The following is a 16,674-nucleotide window of genomic DNA, read 5'->3' on the forward strand; positions in this document are numbered from 1 at the left end:
TAGCTGGGATTACAGGCATGCGTCACCACCCCCAGCTAATTTTATATTTTTAGTAGAGACAGTGTTTCTCCATGTTGGTCAGGCTGGTCTCGAACCCACAACCTAAAGTGATCCGCCCACCTCAGCATCCCAAAGTGCTGGGATTACAGGCGTGAGCCACCAAGCCCAGCCTGGCTGCTCCTAACCTGATGGAATGACCCAGTGAAGGAGAAACTGATGATGCAGAGGAAGGGGCACCTGATGGGGCAATGTCCTGGAATGGTGAAGAGGGGAGAACTCAGAGCACGAGAGCGGGGCTTGGCCTTCGCCTTGGTCCCTGTTGCTGCTGTCACAAGAGGCTTCATACATCACACATTTATTTTCTCACTCTTTATCACGCAGCTCCTGTGGGCTCTTTTCTTCCAGCCCTCCTGAGGTAGATCAGCAGGACCTGTTTTCTGAGCACTTGTCAGGACCCCTAGTCACCATCCTGCTGACGGCAGCAGGATCTGGTTGAAACAAGGTGTAGTGAAGAAGCTGGCAGAAACCAGAAACCAGCAGATGGGGACAAAAGCAACCACTAGTTGTCCTCACTGCTCTCTAACATAGACATCCCCTACCCACACCATGGTAGTTTACAAATGCCATGGCAACATGCCATGGCAACAACCTGAAAGTTACAGGGTTCTGGAAACTCAGCACCCCTCTTCTAGAAAGTTCTAAATAACCTGCCCCTTAAATTACATGTAATGAATATAAAGCGGCTTTCTTCACCACTGGCTCTTTGACTTCTATCCTGGCCCAAGCCAAGAGCCCTCAGCGGCTAAGCCCTGTTGTGGGGGCTCACCTGGCAGGGCTGCATTCCTCTCTGGAGGCTCTGGGAGAATCCACTCGCAGGCTCATCCAGGCTGTTCGCAGATCCAGTTCCTGCATTATCCTGTCCCTCTTGGACAGATGGGAGTGTATTTACCCATATGGGTAAGTACACATGGGAAAAAAAGACAGTCTTGCCTGATGTTGGGATGGGGGGGGAAATTTTTATTTTCTTCTTCCTGTTCATCTGAATATTCTAATTTCCCACAATGAAAATCATTTATTTATTATTTATGTAGTTTTTTAAATTCACGAAACCCCTCTATGTTGATGTAGTTTTTCGTTTTAAGTTGTACGTGCTGAAAATAAGGAAATCTCAGAGGCTCAAGAGGAAGGAGGGCACTGGCCCCACCAGCCCTACTCAGGACACCTGGCCTGGCGGCTTCAGCGCCCCCACTCACTCCAGAACCCCTTACCCACCTGCATGGGGCTCACTGGTGAATGTGTGCAGGGCAGAGGAGGCGGAACATGCCAGGGCTCCATGGGGAGGGAGGGAAGGCCCTGACAGGCTGAGGCTCCTCTCCAGGGTCCAGGCTCCAGTCAGAGTCCCCACTGAGCACACACCAGGGGACCCCCAGGAGCAACCAGGCCGCCAAGCAGGTGTGACTTCAGTGGGGGAACAGCACCTTCTCCACCCTTCTCTGAGCCCAGGATCAGTGGGTGGGGGAAGCAGAGCTAGGGCCTGGCAGCCTCTCAGGGCCTCCCAGGAGGGTGAACACCCAACTCCTGCCCCAAGAGCAGAACTTGGGGCGGGGGAGAGAACAGGAGGCCTCCTGGGGAAGGACTCAGCCTGCCTGGCCATGCAGGAGGAGGGAGGCTGGCCTGAGAAGGGTGTGGGACCAAAATAAGAACAGACACCCCCCCGCTGTAGGGCCGAGGAATATTCCCGAGGGTCCAGCGTGTCAATGAAGTGCATTTAAAACTTCCGTCAGCCTTTTGTCCTTGGCTTTTCCTGCCAGGCTTCTGTAACTTCTGTGTTTTGACCTTATTTTATTTATTTATTAATACGGAGTCTCACTCTGTCGCCCAGGCTGGAGTGCAGTGGTATAGTCTCAGCTCACTGCAACCTCTGCCTCCCGGGTTCAAGCAATTCTCCATCCCAAACTACATTTATGTTTTATAGGAAGCTTTATGTCACTAGCATAAATGGAAAATGGTGTCCCTCCCCTAAGTAGAATGTGCTCTAGAAGGAAATGTACTGCAAATGTTCAAACCATAGGCCAAAATTCTAGCTAGAGACTCACGCTTGGTAGAAGCTCTGCTTCCCAGGCCTGCAGCTGTTTGTCAGAAAGAGGGATGGGGAAGCACTAGGCAGGAGCTAAAAACCATGGCACCAAGAAGAGAGGGGAGAGTTAAAAATGAAGTCACTCTCCCCACCATGGTGTTCTCAGCCAGTGAGAGCTGCCCAGCCCATACCTCTGTGAGGCAGGCAGGACGGGGTCACTGCTCCCACTTTACAGATGAGGAAAACTGAGGTTCGGAGAAACATCTAGCATAGCCACGTTTCTCGGGGGTCTCCTAGTTCTCCACCTTCTGGGAGCAGGCGAGGGGCCACCTCAGTCCTCCACAGACCCGATCCCAAAGCCGGTCGCAGCACTGGCGGCACAGTGGGACACCCTTCATAAACCGGGGTTGAGATGTGGTTCTGTGCCCAAAGCGCGGGCCCCTGAGGGCCTCCAGCCTCTGGAAATAGGCCCCACGGCTGCACTGGGGGGATAAGCCAGGCTATTTTCATCACTTCCTTCCACCCGCTTCCGCAGGGGCCACCTCAGCTGCATCCCATAGAGTTGCCACCCAGACCTCAGCCAGGACCTTTCAGGCCACGCGGGAGTGCCCAACCGAAGGCTTCACAGGTAAGTGGCCCTCTGTATTACCCAACATGGCCTCCCACAGGGAGAGAGGAGGTCAACTCCTGTCCCCTTAACAAGACAGGGTTGGGTGGGACATTCTCTCTGAGACATCATCTCCTTGGCTGAGTCAAGATTAATGAGTTGATTTGACACTTATTCACTGGAAACCTGCTGTGGGTGGGGGGAGCTCTGCTTGTGGAGGGGAAACGCCTGTGGGGAAGAACCAAACAGAGGGCCACGGTTCCTGAGACCTGAGTGTGAGTCTGGCCTCTGATACCACACCAGGTGGCCCTGGGCACATTGCTTTCCCTCTGTGGGCCTCAGTTTCCCCAAGTCAGTGTTAGCCCAGATGAGTGACTTTCCAAATGGGGCCCCACTGGGTTCCCCTCCCTGCTCCAGTCAGTGTCCCCATCCCACTGTCTTCTGCATCTGGGAATCAGGTAACAGCTCACTTAGCTGGCGGGGGCACAGCCTGGAGGCCCCTCCAAGGCTCTTTCCTAGTCTCTGGGGTCTGTGGTCCTGGGCTGGGACTCATTTAGCAGCCATCTGCTCCTCTCATCCCCAAGTAGGGGATGGGGTCTCTGCTAGGGGCCAGGAAGTCCCTTCCCCTTCCCAAAAACAAATTTACCCCAATCCACAGCTGCCCTCACCACCCTGCCTTCAACGGTGTCCAGAGAGGGTCAGCCAGGCCTGGGTTGGGCACGCTGTACCTTCCCCAGTCACCAGCCTGTTTCCCGGAGGAGAAGGCTGAGACCCGAGAAGGGAGGTGAGTGCGCCATGTCAGGCTCCACTGCATCCCTGGTGCTTGCCATCCCTGAGGATGGGTCAGCTGCCAGGCCCTCCCTCACAGCTCCTCTCTCTGCAGCCCAGCCTGTCCCATGCCTGCCTGGGAAGCCCTGTTCCTGCTCTGGGCCACAGCAGAGGCCACCAAGGACTGCCCTATCCCATGCACCTGCCGCGCCCTGGAAACCATGGGGCTGTGGGTGGACTGCAGGGGCCACGGGCTCACGGCCCTGCCTGCCCTGCCAGCCCGCACCCGCCACCTCCTGCTGGCCAACAACAGCCTTCAGTCCGTGCCCCCGGGAGCCTTCGACCACCTGCCCCAGCTGCAGACCCTCGATGTGACGCAGAACCCGTGGCACTGTGACTGCAGCCTCACCTATCTGCGCCTCTGGCTGGAGGACCGCACACCCGAGGCCCTGCTGCAGGTCCGCTGCGCCAGCCCCAGCCTCGCTGCCCATGGCCCGCTGGGCCAGCTGACAGGCTACCAGCTGGGCAGCTGCGGCTGGCAGCTGCAGGCTTCCTGGGTGCGCTCAGGGGTCCTGTGGGACGTGGCACTGGTCGCCGTGGCTGCGCTGGGCCTGGCTCTTCTGGCTGGCCTGCTGTGTGCCACCACTGAGGCCCTGGATTGAGCCAGGCCCCCAGAACCCCTGGTCCCAGGCCAGGAGGCCAATCCCTGAGGCAGGTCCCCAGACTCCACCAAGCCTGGTCAGCCCAAACCACTAGAAGCCCAAAATAAACTGGCAGCTTGGCTGTTTTATATAAGCTCAGAGATCTTTTTTCCCCTTTCGGCACTTGAGTCTGTCTCCTTCTGAAAACCTGGCTCCATTTTGTCATAACCAGACATCAATTGGGGCTTCCCTGTTCCTCAAGTTGTTAGTAAAATGGACTGCCCACCTCCCCCACCTTTCACCCTTAATTACACAGTCTCTGGACATCCCAAGCCAGGACCTGGGACTCTGGGTCTCATGGCCTCAGCCGTCTGCTTCTGGTGTGGGTCACCCTGGACAGCCCAGGCCAGCTTCACACTGGGGCCCAGCCCTCACCACATTCCCCAGAAATCTCGCTCTCCCAGCACAGTAGTGAGCAGAGCAGGGTGTCCCAAAGGCCCCTGGAGGGAGGAGAGGAGGGTTTCCGTCCCCATGACAGAAATGGCTTGGCGGGCCCTTTTCTGTCGCGGCCTCCGACCACTCTACCTTGGCCATGAGGCTGCTGGGGCTCACCTGGCCCCGTCCTCTCCTCTGTCTTCTCTCTCCTTTTTTTCCTGTCTACTCTTCTCCAGAAACAAGACAAATCCCTCTCTCATGGAAGACAAGCTCCTACAGGGCTAACATCTGTACCTCCAAACCCTGGGGCCCCCTCCTACCCCAAGCCCTGATCACCAAATCCTTCAAACAAGGCAGCTCTGCCCCTCTGAGGAATCCTGGTGCCACATGTTAAAATCATAAACTTTTCTCCACCACATGAGGTAACATTTATGGGCCTGTTACTGGCCAAGCCAAATCCAAATATAATTACACTGGGACCCCACCCCTCGAGGGGCTGCATGTATATGTAACCAGCAGACCAGCTTGGGTGGGCCTGTGGGTCGGAAGATTCCACCAGGTAGCCCAAGCGGGTTTAGAGTGCAGCTGGAGGGCACTGACTGACAGAGCTCAGGTCGGAGCAGGAACCCCAAACTCGGAGGTGGGGGCCAGTAAGGAGTGGTAGGGAATGTGGCAAACCAGGGAGCCTGTGTTCCATCCAGAGGGGCTCAGCCGACTGCCACCATGTAGAGATGGGGGCCCAGGTGCCAGGCGTCCCGTTCTTCCAGAGAGGTCAGAAAGCTAGATTGTTATGTGAACTCTCTGAAGTCTTTAAGTGTTGGCAACTAAGTAAGAAATTTTAGGAAATACATAGGCAGGACAAATAGAACATCAGCCAACTGGATCAGGCTGAGCCTGCGATTTCCGCTGTGACACGGCTGCCTAAGAACAATCGTAAAAGCTGGCATCTGCTCCTTGGGCACCAGGTGTGTCCAAGGCTTGCGTGCAGCACCTCCCATGGGTCACTCTCGGGTTTCCCTGTGGGAGCCTGTAGGGAGGGAGCTGCTCTGTGACCTGCTGCTTGGAGGAGGGTGCAGGCCCAGGTTACCTGCTTATTCTCTTTCACACGTGCTCCCTCGAAAGCTTCCAGGCCTGTGGGGGACCCTGGAACTAAGGCCCTTCAGTCCCCAACCCCCGACACGGGGTGCTACACAGATCCCCCTCCTTCGGTGCCTTCCTGAGGCCATGTGTACCCACCAGCGATTCCAGGCCCCTGTCCGGCTCGGTCCAGCAGGAAGCTGCAGGCTGCCTGGGCAACAAGTCCTCTGTGGGTGGGGAGGGTGGAGGCCTCTGAGGCCAGGCAGGGACTTCCCAAGGTGGATGGCTGGCCACACAAGCACCCTAGGAGACGGTGACTCCCTGGAAGGTCACTGTCTGCCTTCGCCAGTTTTTGCTGCTTCAACCAAATGCCAGTCTGGGTACTGTAAAAACAGTGAACATTTATTTCTCATGGTTCTGAAGCCTGGGAAGCCCAAGATCCAGGCACTGGCATTTGGTGTCTGCTGAGGGCCCTCTTCCTCTCATTGGCGAAGGGGCGAAAGGGATAGAAGAGGCAGCCAGCTCCCTCATACACATCTCTTTCTTTCTTTCTTTCTTTCTCTCTCTCTCTCTCTCTCTCTTTCTTTCTTTCTTTCTTTCTTTCTTTCTTTCTTCTTTCTTTCTTTCTTTTTTTTTTTTAGATATGGTCCTGCTCTGTCGCCCAGGCTGGAGCACAGTGGTGCAATCATGGCTCACTGCAGCCTCCCGCCTCAACCTCCCCAGTAGTGGGACTACAGGCATGCGCCACCATGCCCAACTAATTTTTGGTAGAGATGGGGTTTCACCTTGTTACCCAAACTAGTCTCAAACTCCTGGGCTCAAGCAATCCTCCTGCCTTGGCCTCCCAAAGCCACCACACCTGGCCAACCTCAAGCACTTTTATAAGGGCCCTAATTACCTTCCAAAGGCCCCACCTCCTAATGCAAGCACACTAGGGATAAAATTTCAGCATTCAACATCACCAGCCCCAGCCTCAGTGCCTCCCCCACCACAGGCATGGTTGGCCAAACATACCCCTGCACGGGTAACTTCACCAGCAATTCACACGATCTCCTCTCCCTCAGAGCCGTCCACATCACCTCCCCTGACACCAGCCTCACACTGACCTCCTGCAGTGGTGCGATCATGGCTCACCACAACCTCGGCCTCCTGGACTCTAGCGATCCTCCCACCTCTGCCTCCCGAGTAGCTGGGACCACAGGCATGCACCTCCACACCAGCTAATTTTTGTAGTTTTTGTAGGGAAGGGGTTTGGCCATGTTGCCCAGGCTGATCTCGAACTCCTGGACTCAAGGAACTGATTAGCCAGCTTCGGCCTCCCAAAGTGCTGGGACTACTAGGCGTGAGCAGCCACCGCACCCAGCCTGTGTAGGGTAATTTTACCAGCAGCTAGAACCACTGACCCACCCATCCGGCCACTCTTTCTGATCACAGGCCTCTCTGCTGGCCACCTGCTCACTGGGAGGCCTCCTTCTCTGCTGTAACATGGAATCCACTCTCAACATGCAAGACAACATGCTACGGTGTCTGTTATGGAAGTGGAGCTCAAGCCTGCCGGCTAATAGTGCAGCACTGGGCACAAGTGGCAAGTCTATCTTTCTAGAAACTGTCTTCCCCAGCTTCTGAAACTGTCCTTCCCCTCTTCTGCATGCTCCTGGCCAGCGGGAGAGCAGAGAACAAAGAGGACTGCATGATGCCCATGGCCAGCCCTGAGGGGCACAGATCATGCTTGCACATTTGCTGTCCAGATCCCAGTCAGTGGCTGTGATGGTTAATATTGAGTGTCAACTTGATTGGATTGAAGAATATAAAGTATTGTTCCTGGGTGTGTCTGTGAGGGTGTTGCCAAAGGAGATTAACATTTGAGTCAGAGGACTGGGAGAGGCAGACCCATCCTCAGTCTAGGTAGGCACCATCTAATCTGCTGCCAGCTCGGCTAGAATAAAAGCAGACAGAAGAGTATGGAAGGACTATACTTGCTGAGTCTTCTGGCTTTCATCTTTCTCCCCTGCTGGATGCTTCCTGCCCTCAAATGTCAGACTCCAAGTTCTTCAGCTTTTGGACTCTTGGACCTATGCCAGTGGCTGGCCAGGGGTCTTGGGCCTCTGGCCCCAGACTGAAGGCTGCACTGTTGGCTTCCCTATTTTTGAGGTTTTGGGACTTGGACTGGCTAGAAATGGAGGTGAGCGGAAGGTGGAAGTTCTGTCCCAGCTCAGCTCAGCCCATGCTGGGAGGGTGACTGGTGGCATGGAAAGCCCGCTGGGACTCAGCAGCACCTGGGCCTCTAATTGCCAGCTTTCTAACCGGCTCTGGGGCTGCAGTTCTCATTTTCAATCCTTTTGGATAATAAGCAGTGAGGACCTCTACTCCAGGTTTTGAGAAATGTCTCAAAATCTTGGGAAAGTGTTACTTTCTTGGATGGATCTCTAAAACAGTGGATCAAATTCAGACAGGAAAGCTAGACTATATTACTTCCTTCATTAATTTTTTTTTTTTTTTTTTTTGAGATGGAGTCTCACTCTGTCCCCCAGGCTGGAGTACAGTGGCACGATCTCTGCTCACTGCAACCTCTGCCTCCCAGGTTCACGCCATTCTCCAGCCTCAGCCTCCCGAGTAGCTGGGACTATAGGCACCCGCCACCATGCCTGGCTAATTTTTTTTTTTTTTTTTTTTGAGACGGAGTCTCGCTCTGTCGCCCAGGCTGGAGTGCAGTGGCTGGATCTCAGCTCACTGCAAGCTCTGCCTCCCAGGTTCATGCCATTCTCCTGCCTCAGCCTCCCAAGTAGCTGGGACTACAGGCACCCGCCACCTCGCCCGGCTAGTTTTTTGTATTTTTTAGTAGAGACGGGGTTTCACCGTGTTAGCCAGGATGGTCTCGATCTCCTGACCTCGTGATCCGCCCGTCTCGGCCTCCCAAAGTGCTGGGATTACAGGCGTGAGGCTCCACACCCGGCCACTTCCTTCATTAATATTTAATTGCAAGGCTGGACACAGTGGCTCACGCCTGTAATCCCAGCATTTTAGGAGGCAAAGGCAGGTGGATCACCTGAAGTCAGGAGTTTGAGACCAACCTGGCCAACCTGGCGAAACCTCTCTCTATTAAAAATACAAAAATTAGCCAGCGTGGTGGCGCACACCTGTAATCTCAGCTACTTGGGAGGCTGAGGCAGGAGAATCGCTTGAACCTGGGAGGTGGAGGTTGCAGTGAGCCAAGATCATGCCATTGCACTGTCATCCAGGCCGATCTTGGCTCACTGCAGTCTCCTCCTCCCGGGTTCAAGCGATTCTTCTGCCCCCTGAGTAGCTGGGATTACAGGCATGCGCCACCTTGCCCAGCTAATTTTTGGATGTTTTTAGTAGAGACAGAGTTTTGCCATATTGGCGAGGCTGGTCTTGAACTCCTGACCTCAAGTGATCCACCTGCCTGTCTCCCAAAGTGCTGGGATTACAGGCGTGAGCTACCACGCCCGGCCCATGCCATGTATGTTTTACCACAATACATAGCAATAATTTTTTTTTTAAGTAATAGAGCAATCTCTGTAAGCGCCCTTAGCCAAAGACAGTCACTATTAACACAACGTTAGTCTAAGCATCCCAGCTTTTCTCTTTTCTACCTCTGGAAAAAATACATTCTTAGCAAGTAAACACACCAGTGTGAAGGCACGGAGGAAACAGTGGGGCTCGCCATTGCAGTATTTCCTTCTGGTGTCCTTCTCTGAACAGTTGTATGTGGTTGAGATCACAACCACACAAATTATCTAGCCCAACTTTTTCCCTTCTTTAAAGAATGGAAATAGCTTTATTGATTTTCCTGGCTATAACTAACTCATGATCATAACCAAAAATTTTTCTCTAAAACTACAAAGAAAATTAGGAGGCTTTTGTAGTTTATAAGTGTGATAATTGGCTTTTCTCGTTCTTGTGTGAGTGAGAAGTGCTTCTCTCAAACCTTGTTATGATGTCAGCACATTACCTACCAGACATGAAAAATGATAATAAAAGGCCTGAAATCCAGCACCCTCCAGAGAGATATTTCTTCCTAACTTTGACTGAATATCTTTCCAGGCTTTCTCCCCAAAATGTGTGTGTATGTATACATATGTGGGTGGGTACGTGTGTGTATACACACCCACATATTTAAATATATATTTAAGATTGTTTTATTTATGAGAGTAATTGAGAATATATTTTCATGGTTCATCTGTTTTTACTTGGTCAATTTTTTTTTGGGACAGAGTCTCACTCTGTCTCCCAGGCTGAGAGGCAGTGGTGCGATCTCAGCTCACTGCAACCTCGACCTTCTGGGCTCAAGCTAACCTCCTGCTTCAGCCTCCTGAGAAGCTGGGACTACAGGAGCATGCTACCATACCCAGCTAATATATTTTTGTAGAGACAAGATTTTGCCGTGTTGGCTAGGCTGGTCTCGGACTCCTGAGCTCAAGTGATCTGCCCACCTTGGCTTCCCAAAGTGCTGTGATTACAAGCGTGAGCCAGCGTGCCTGGCCTACTTAGTCATTTTTAATTTTATTGTATTCATTTTATTTTTATTAATTCACCTCTTATTGAGGAACATTTAGGTTTGGGTGGGAAATTGCAATGATAAACAGCTATTCAGTTTTTTTCACTTACTGGCATTTTCCAATCAATATTAGAATTCTAGTCACTACTTCAATCAACTCCTTCATGAAGATCATTTCTATGCCACTCCTTTTCTGGGATATCTAGGTTGTTTCCAAGTCCCCCCTACCCCCACAAATGGCATTATGTCTTAGTCTGTTTGTGTCTCTATAAAGGAATACCCGAGACAGGGTAATTGATAAAGAAAAGAGCTTTATTTGGCTCATGGTTCTGCAGGCTGTTCAGGAAGCCTGGCACCAGCATCTGTTCCTAGTGAGACCTCAGGGTAGCTTTCACTCATGGTGGAGGTGAAGGGGGCCTGGTGGGTCACACGGTGAGAGAGGGAGCAGGAAAGAGGGGAGAGAGGTGTAAGGCTCTTTTTGAGCCTCTTGGGCTCAGGTCTCTTGGGAACTAATGTAGTGAGAATTCACTCGTTATCTCATTGGTGTGAGGACTGCACCAAGCCATGAGGGGTGCACTCCCATGACCCACCTCCCACCAGGCATCACCTCCAACATTGGGGAATCACATTTTAACATGAGATTTGGAGGGGTCAAATAGCAAAACAGGCCAGGTGCAGTGGCTCATGCCTGTAATCCCAACACTTCGGGAGGCCGAGGTGGGTGGATGACCTGAGGTCAGGAGTTTGAGACCAGCCTAGCCTGGCCAACATGGTGAAACCCTATCTCTCCTAAAAATACAAAAATTAGGCCGGGCGCGGTGGCTCAAGCCTGTAATCCTAGCACTTTGGGAGGCCGAGAGGGGCGGATCACGAGGTCAGGAGATCGAGACCATCCTGGCTAACATGGTGAAACCCTGTCTCTACTAAAAAATACAAAAAACTAGGGTGAGGTGGCGGGTGCCTGTAGTCCCAGCTACTCGGAAGGCTGAGGCAGGAGAATGGCGTGAACCCGGGAGGCAGAGCTTGCAGTGAGCTGAGATCTGGCCACTGCACTCCAGCCTGGGCGACAGAGCGAGACTCTGTCTCAAAAAAAAAAAACAAAAAAAAACCCAAAAATTAGCCGGGCATCGGCCGGGCGCGGTGGCTCAAGCCTGTAATCCCAGCACTTTGGGAGGCCGAGATGGGCGGATCACAAGGTCAGGAGATCGAGACCATCCTGGCTAACACGGTGAAACCCCGTCTCTACTAAAAAATACAAAAAATCTAGCCGGGCGAGGTGGCGGGCGCCTGTAGTCCCAGCTACTCGGGAGGCTGAGCCAGGAGAATGGCCTAAACCTGGGAGGCGGAGCTTGCAGTGAGCTGAGATCCGGCCACTGCACTCCAGCCTGGGTGACAGAGGGAGACTCCGCCTCAAAATAAAAAAAAAAAAAAAAAAATTAGCCGGGCATGGTGGTGGGCGCCTGTAATCCCAGCTACCTGGGAGGCTGAGGCAGGAGAATCGCTTGAACGTGGGAGGCAGAGGTTGCAGTGAGCTAAGATCACGCCATTGCACTCCAGCCTGGGTGACAAGAGTGAAATTCTGTCTCAAAAAAAAAAAAAAAGCAAACTAATAGCACATTATATTTGAATTCTTTGTACATAAAACTTTTTCCACATCTAGACGTGTTTTCTTGGGACAGAATCCCAAAGTTGATTTGGGAAAAAGTAAAGTTCAGCTGGGTGCAGTGGCTCATGCCTGTAATCCCAACACTTTGGGAGGCCAAGGTGGGTGGATCACTTGAGGCCAGGAGACGGAAACCAGCCTGGCCAACATGGCATAACCCTGTCTCTACTAAAAATACAAAAACCAGCTGGGCGTGGTGACACACACCTGTAATCCCAGCTACTCGAGAGGCTGAGGCACAAGGCAGAGGGAGGTTGCAGTGAGTCAAGATTGCACCATTGCACTCCAACCTGAATGACAGAGTGATACCCTGTCTCAAAAAAAATAAATAAAATAAAGTAAGTTCATTTGGAGGGTCAAAGTTCAGATGCATTTTGTTTTGTTTGTTTGTTTGTTTGTTTGTTTTTCTGAGACAGAGTTTTGCTCTATTGCCCAGGCTGGAGTACAGTGGAGCAATCTCGGTTCACTGCAACCTCTGCCTCCCAAGTTCAAGTGATTCTCTTGCCTCAGCCTCCTCAGTAGCTGGGACTACAGGTGTGCACCACCACACCCAGATAATTTTTGTATTTTTAGTAGAGATGGGGTTTCACCATGTTGGCCAGGCTGGTCTCGAACTCCTGGGCTCAAGTGATCCACCCATGTCGGCCTCCCAAAGTGCTGGGATTACAGGCATGACCCACCATGCTTGGCCCCGGATACATTTTCTTTTCTTTTTTTTTTTTTTGAGATGGAGTCAGTCTTGCTCTGTTGTCCAGGCTGAAGTGCAGTGGCATGATCTCGGCTCACTGCAACCTCCGCCTCCCGGGTTCAAGCGATTCTCCTGCCTTAGCCTCCTGAGTAGCTGGGTTTACAGGCACCTGCCACCATGCTCGGCTGATTTTTGTATTTTTGGTAGAGACAGGGTTTCACTATGTTGGCCAGGCTGGTCTCAAACTCCTGACGTCGAGTGATCCAGCTGCTTTGGTCTCCCAAAGTGGTGGATTACAGGTGTGAGCCACCTCATCTGGCCCCCAGATGCATTTTCAATAGCAAGAATTTTCCCTCTTCCCTCTCATTCCTCTCCTCACCCCACTTAAAATAAAGTTGGCTCTAAAATGCTGGATGAATAAAGGAAAAAAGTCAGCAGGGCAGAAATCATCATTACAAATACTCTGGAGTGCAAAGGATTGACCCCATGTCTGAATGTCCCCTGGAAAATAAACATTGGCATCCGTGTATTAGTCAGGGTTCTCTGAGAAATGACCAATAGGAAGTGTGTACAGAAAGAGAGTTTAAGGAATTGGTTCACATGATGATGAATGTTGGCAAGTCGAAACCTGCATGCTGGACCGGCAGTCTGGAGACCTGGGGACACAGAATCACAGGTCAAGTCCAAAGCGTGTTGCTGCAGATCCCCTCTTGTTCAGGGGAGGTCAGTCTTTTTGTTCTTTTCAGGCCTTCAACTGACTGGATAAGGCCCACCCAATTACAGAGGGCAATGTGCTTTTCTCAAAGTCCAATGTTCAGATGCTAATCTCATCCAAAACACCCTCACAGAAACACCCAGAATGATATTTGACCACATATCTCAATACCAGGGCCCAGCAAAGTTGGCACATAAAATAACCATCACAATCTGTAATGTTTGTTTGCTGAATCATATACTTGGCAGGGCCTGGCACAGTGGCTCACTCATGTAATTCCAGCTCTTTGGAAGGCTTGAGGTCGGGAGTTCGAGACCAGCCTGGCCAAGAGGGTGAAACTCTATCTCTACTAAAAATACAAAAATTAGCTGGGTGTGATGGCACATGCCTGTGGTCCCAGCTACTTGGGAGGCTGAGATAGGAGAATCACTTGAACCCAGGAGGCAGAGTTTGCAGTAAGCCAAGATCACGCCACTGCACTCCAGCTTTGGTGAAAGAGCAAGACTCTGTCTCAAAAAAAAAATTATTAATAATAATAATATACTTGGCAGTACTAATTACAGTGGAAACACCTATTTGGTAAGTACCAGCCATTTGTTTCACATATGTCATTATTATATATGCATTACATATAATTTCTTTCTTTCTCTTTTTTTTTTTTTTTTTTTTTTGAGACAAGTTCCTACTCTGTTGCCCAGGCAGGAGTGCAGTGCCACAATCACGGTTCACTGCAGCCTCTACCTCTGCTACTCAAGCAATCCTCCCACCTCAGCCTCCTGAGTAGCTGGAACCACAGGCACGTGCCACCATGCCCAGCTAATGTTTTTTTTTGGTAGAGATGGGATCTTGCAGTGTTGCCCAGGCTGGTCTTGAACTCCTGGGCTCAAGCAACCCTCCTTCCTCAGTCTCCCAAAGTGCTGGGATTACAGGCATGAGCCACCGCACTCAGCAATATATATCATTTCTAATCTTCAGAAAACCCTGCAAGATAAGAAGAATTATCCTCATTTTTTCAAATGAGAAAACTTATGCTTAGAGGAAGAAAGGCTCCAAAGGCAACACAGCTGCATTTGAGGGAGATGGAACTGAAAGCCTTCTTTAGTTAACCCAAAGTACCAGGCCTTTTCTGGCCACCCTTGCAAGCTGGGCAGGGATCACTCAATGTGGCAAGGATTGCTCACTTGGTCTCTGAATTGTCCTCCCCTTCTTCCACGGGAATGGAATTTTAGCCAGGCACAGGGCCATGCAGAATACAGACATTTCCCAGATGCCCTGAGTGAGCTGCGCCTATGTGACCAAGTCCTAGCCAAGGGGATGCAGGCAGGTGCTTCGGGCCGTGCCCTTAAGGAAAGGGGTGACTGGTCCTCCCTTTCCCCTTCCTGTGGAGTGGGTGTGGGGAAAAGAGAGATCAGACTGTTACTGTGTCTATATAGAAAGAAGTAGACATAAGAGATTCCATTTTGTTCTGTATTTGAGATGCTGTTAATCTGTGACCCTACCCCCAACCTTGTCCTTGCAAGAGACATGTGCTGTGGTGTCTCAAGGTTTAAAGGATTTTGGGCTGTGCAGGGTGTGCTTTGTTAAACAAGTGCCTGAAGGCAGTATGCTTGTGAAAAGTCATCACCATTCTCTTAATCTCAAGTACCCAGGGACATGTACACTGCCAAAGGTCGCAGGGACCTCTGCCTAGGAAAGCTAGGTATTGTCCAAGGTTTCTCCCCATGTGATAGTCTCAACTATGGCCTCGTGGGAAGGGAAAGACCTGATCGTCCCCCAGCCTGACACCCGTGAAGGGTCTGTGCTGAGGAGGACTAGTATAAGAGGAAAGAAGGCCTCTTGGCAGTTGAGATAGAGAAAAGCATCTGTCTCCTCCTGCCCGTCCCTGGGCAATGGAACATCTCGGTGTAAAACCTGATTGTATATTCTGTTTACTGAGAAAGGAGAAAACCGCCTTAGGGCGAAAGGTGGGACTTGCTAGCGCAATGCTGCTCTTTATGCACTAAAAAGGTTTATGGAGATGTTTGCATATGCATATCAAGACACAGCACTTTTCCTTAAACTTATGTCACAGAGATCTTTATTCACATGTCTTACTGCTGACCTTCTCCCTACGATGATCCTATTATCCTGTCACTTCCCTTTTTCTAAGATGGTAAAGATAATGATCAATAAATACTGAGGGAACTCAGAGACTGGTGCCAGCATGGGTCCTCTGTATGCTGAGCGCCGGTCCCCTGGGCCCACTTTTTCTTTCTCTATACTTTGTCTCTGTGTCTCATTTCTTTTCTCAAGTCTCTTGTTTCACCCAATGAGAAACGCCCACAGGTGTGGAGAGGCAGGCCACCCCTTCAGTGGGAAGCAGAGACTGGAGCCAGATGGCACCTCAGGGTGGCAGTGCAACCGCACAGATATCCTGTTCTGTTTTTGTTCAGACCTTTACAGGGATATAGATACAATTTTATGCTGCTATTTGGGGTCTTTGTATTCCTATTAATTAGAAAACAACTTTGAGGCCCGGTGCAGTGACTCATGCCTGTAATCCCAGCACTTTGAGAGGCCAAGGCTGGTGGATCCCTTGAGGTCAGGAATTCAAGACCAGCCTGGACAACAAGACAAAACCTCATCTCTACAAAAAAAAAATGCAAAAATTAGCCGGGCATGGTGGCGCACACCTGTAGTTCCACCTACTTAGGAGGCCGAGGCAGGAGGATCGCTTGAACCCTGAAGGCGAAGGTTGCTGAGAGCCAAAATTGCACCACTGCACTCCAGCCTGGGCAACAGAGTGAGATCCTGTCTCAAACAAAGAGAAGAAAGAGAAAAGAGAGAAGGAAGGGAAGGGAAGGGGAGGGGAGGGGAGGCAACTTTGAGGCTTTCGGTTTACAAAGATTCCATAATAAAAGGGAAAAAACAGGCTCTGCGGTTCACCCAGCCTGCTGGGTTTGCAGCTACCTGTCAGTCAATAAGACCAAGGCCAGAGCCTGGAATACACACTCTTTACCTGATGTCCTCCATTTCAGAAAAGCTCCATGGACCTCCATCATAACTTGAAGAATCATTCCTTCCATTGAGTTTAGAAAGTTGAATTGGCCAGGCACGGTGGCTCACACCTGTAATCCCAGCACTTTGGGAGGCCGAGGCGGCAGGATCACAAGGTCAGGAGATCCAGACCAGCCTAGTCAACATGGTGAAACCCCATCTCTACTAAAAACACAAAAATTAGCTGGGTGTGGTGGCACATGCCTCTAATCCCAGCTACTCAGGAGACTGAGGCAGGAGAATCGCTTGAACCCAGGAGGTAGAGGTTGCAGGGAGCCAACATCGTGCCACGGCACTCCGGCCTGGGCAACAGAGACAGATTCTGTCTCAAAAAAAAAAAAAAAAAAAAAAAAAGAAAGTCGAATTATCTCACAGAAAGGCTTTAAAAAAAAGTATCGGCCAGGCGCGGTGGCTCAAGCCTGTAATCCCAGCACTTTGGGAGGCCGAG

General features: G+C 51.2%; 1 protein-coding gene and 1 non-coding gene across 2 annotated transcripts; both read left to right on the forward strand.

The window, feature by feature from the left end:
* The first annotated feature begins 3,574 nt into the window (after positions 1-3,574).
* On the forward strand, positions 3,575-4,252 carry GP9 (glycoprotein IX platelet). Its single transcript, XM_025377633.1, has one exon. The coding sequence runs from the start codon at positions 3,581-3,583 to the stop codon at positions 4,112-4,114; it is 534 nt and encodes a 177-aa protein (XP_025233418.1). The 5' UTR covers positions 3,575-3,580; the 3' UTR covers positions 4,115-4,252.
* Positions 4,253-9,480: 5,228 nt separating this feature from the next.
* On the forward strand, positions 9,481-9,588 carry LOC112619966. The gene has a single exon (XR_003118437.1). It is a non-coding gene; the product is annotated as a small nucleolar RNA U13 (small nucleolar RNA).
* Positions 9,589-16,674: the final 7,086 nt, after the last annotated feature.

Source organism: Theropithecus gelada, chromosome 2 (genome assembly GCF_003255815.1).
Source record: "Theropithecus gelada isolate Dixy chromosome 2, Tgel_1.0, whole genome shotgun sequence".
In the NCBI taxonomy this organism is placed as follows: domain Eukaryota; kingdom Metazoa; phylum Chordata; class Mammalia; order Primates; family Cercopithecidae; genus Theropithecus; species Theropithecus gelada.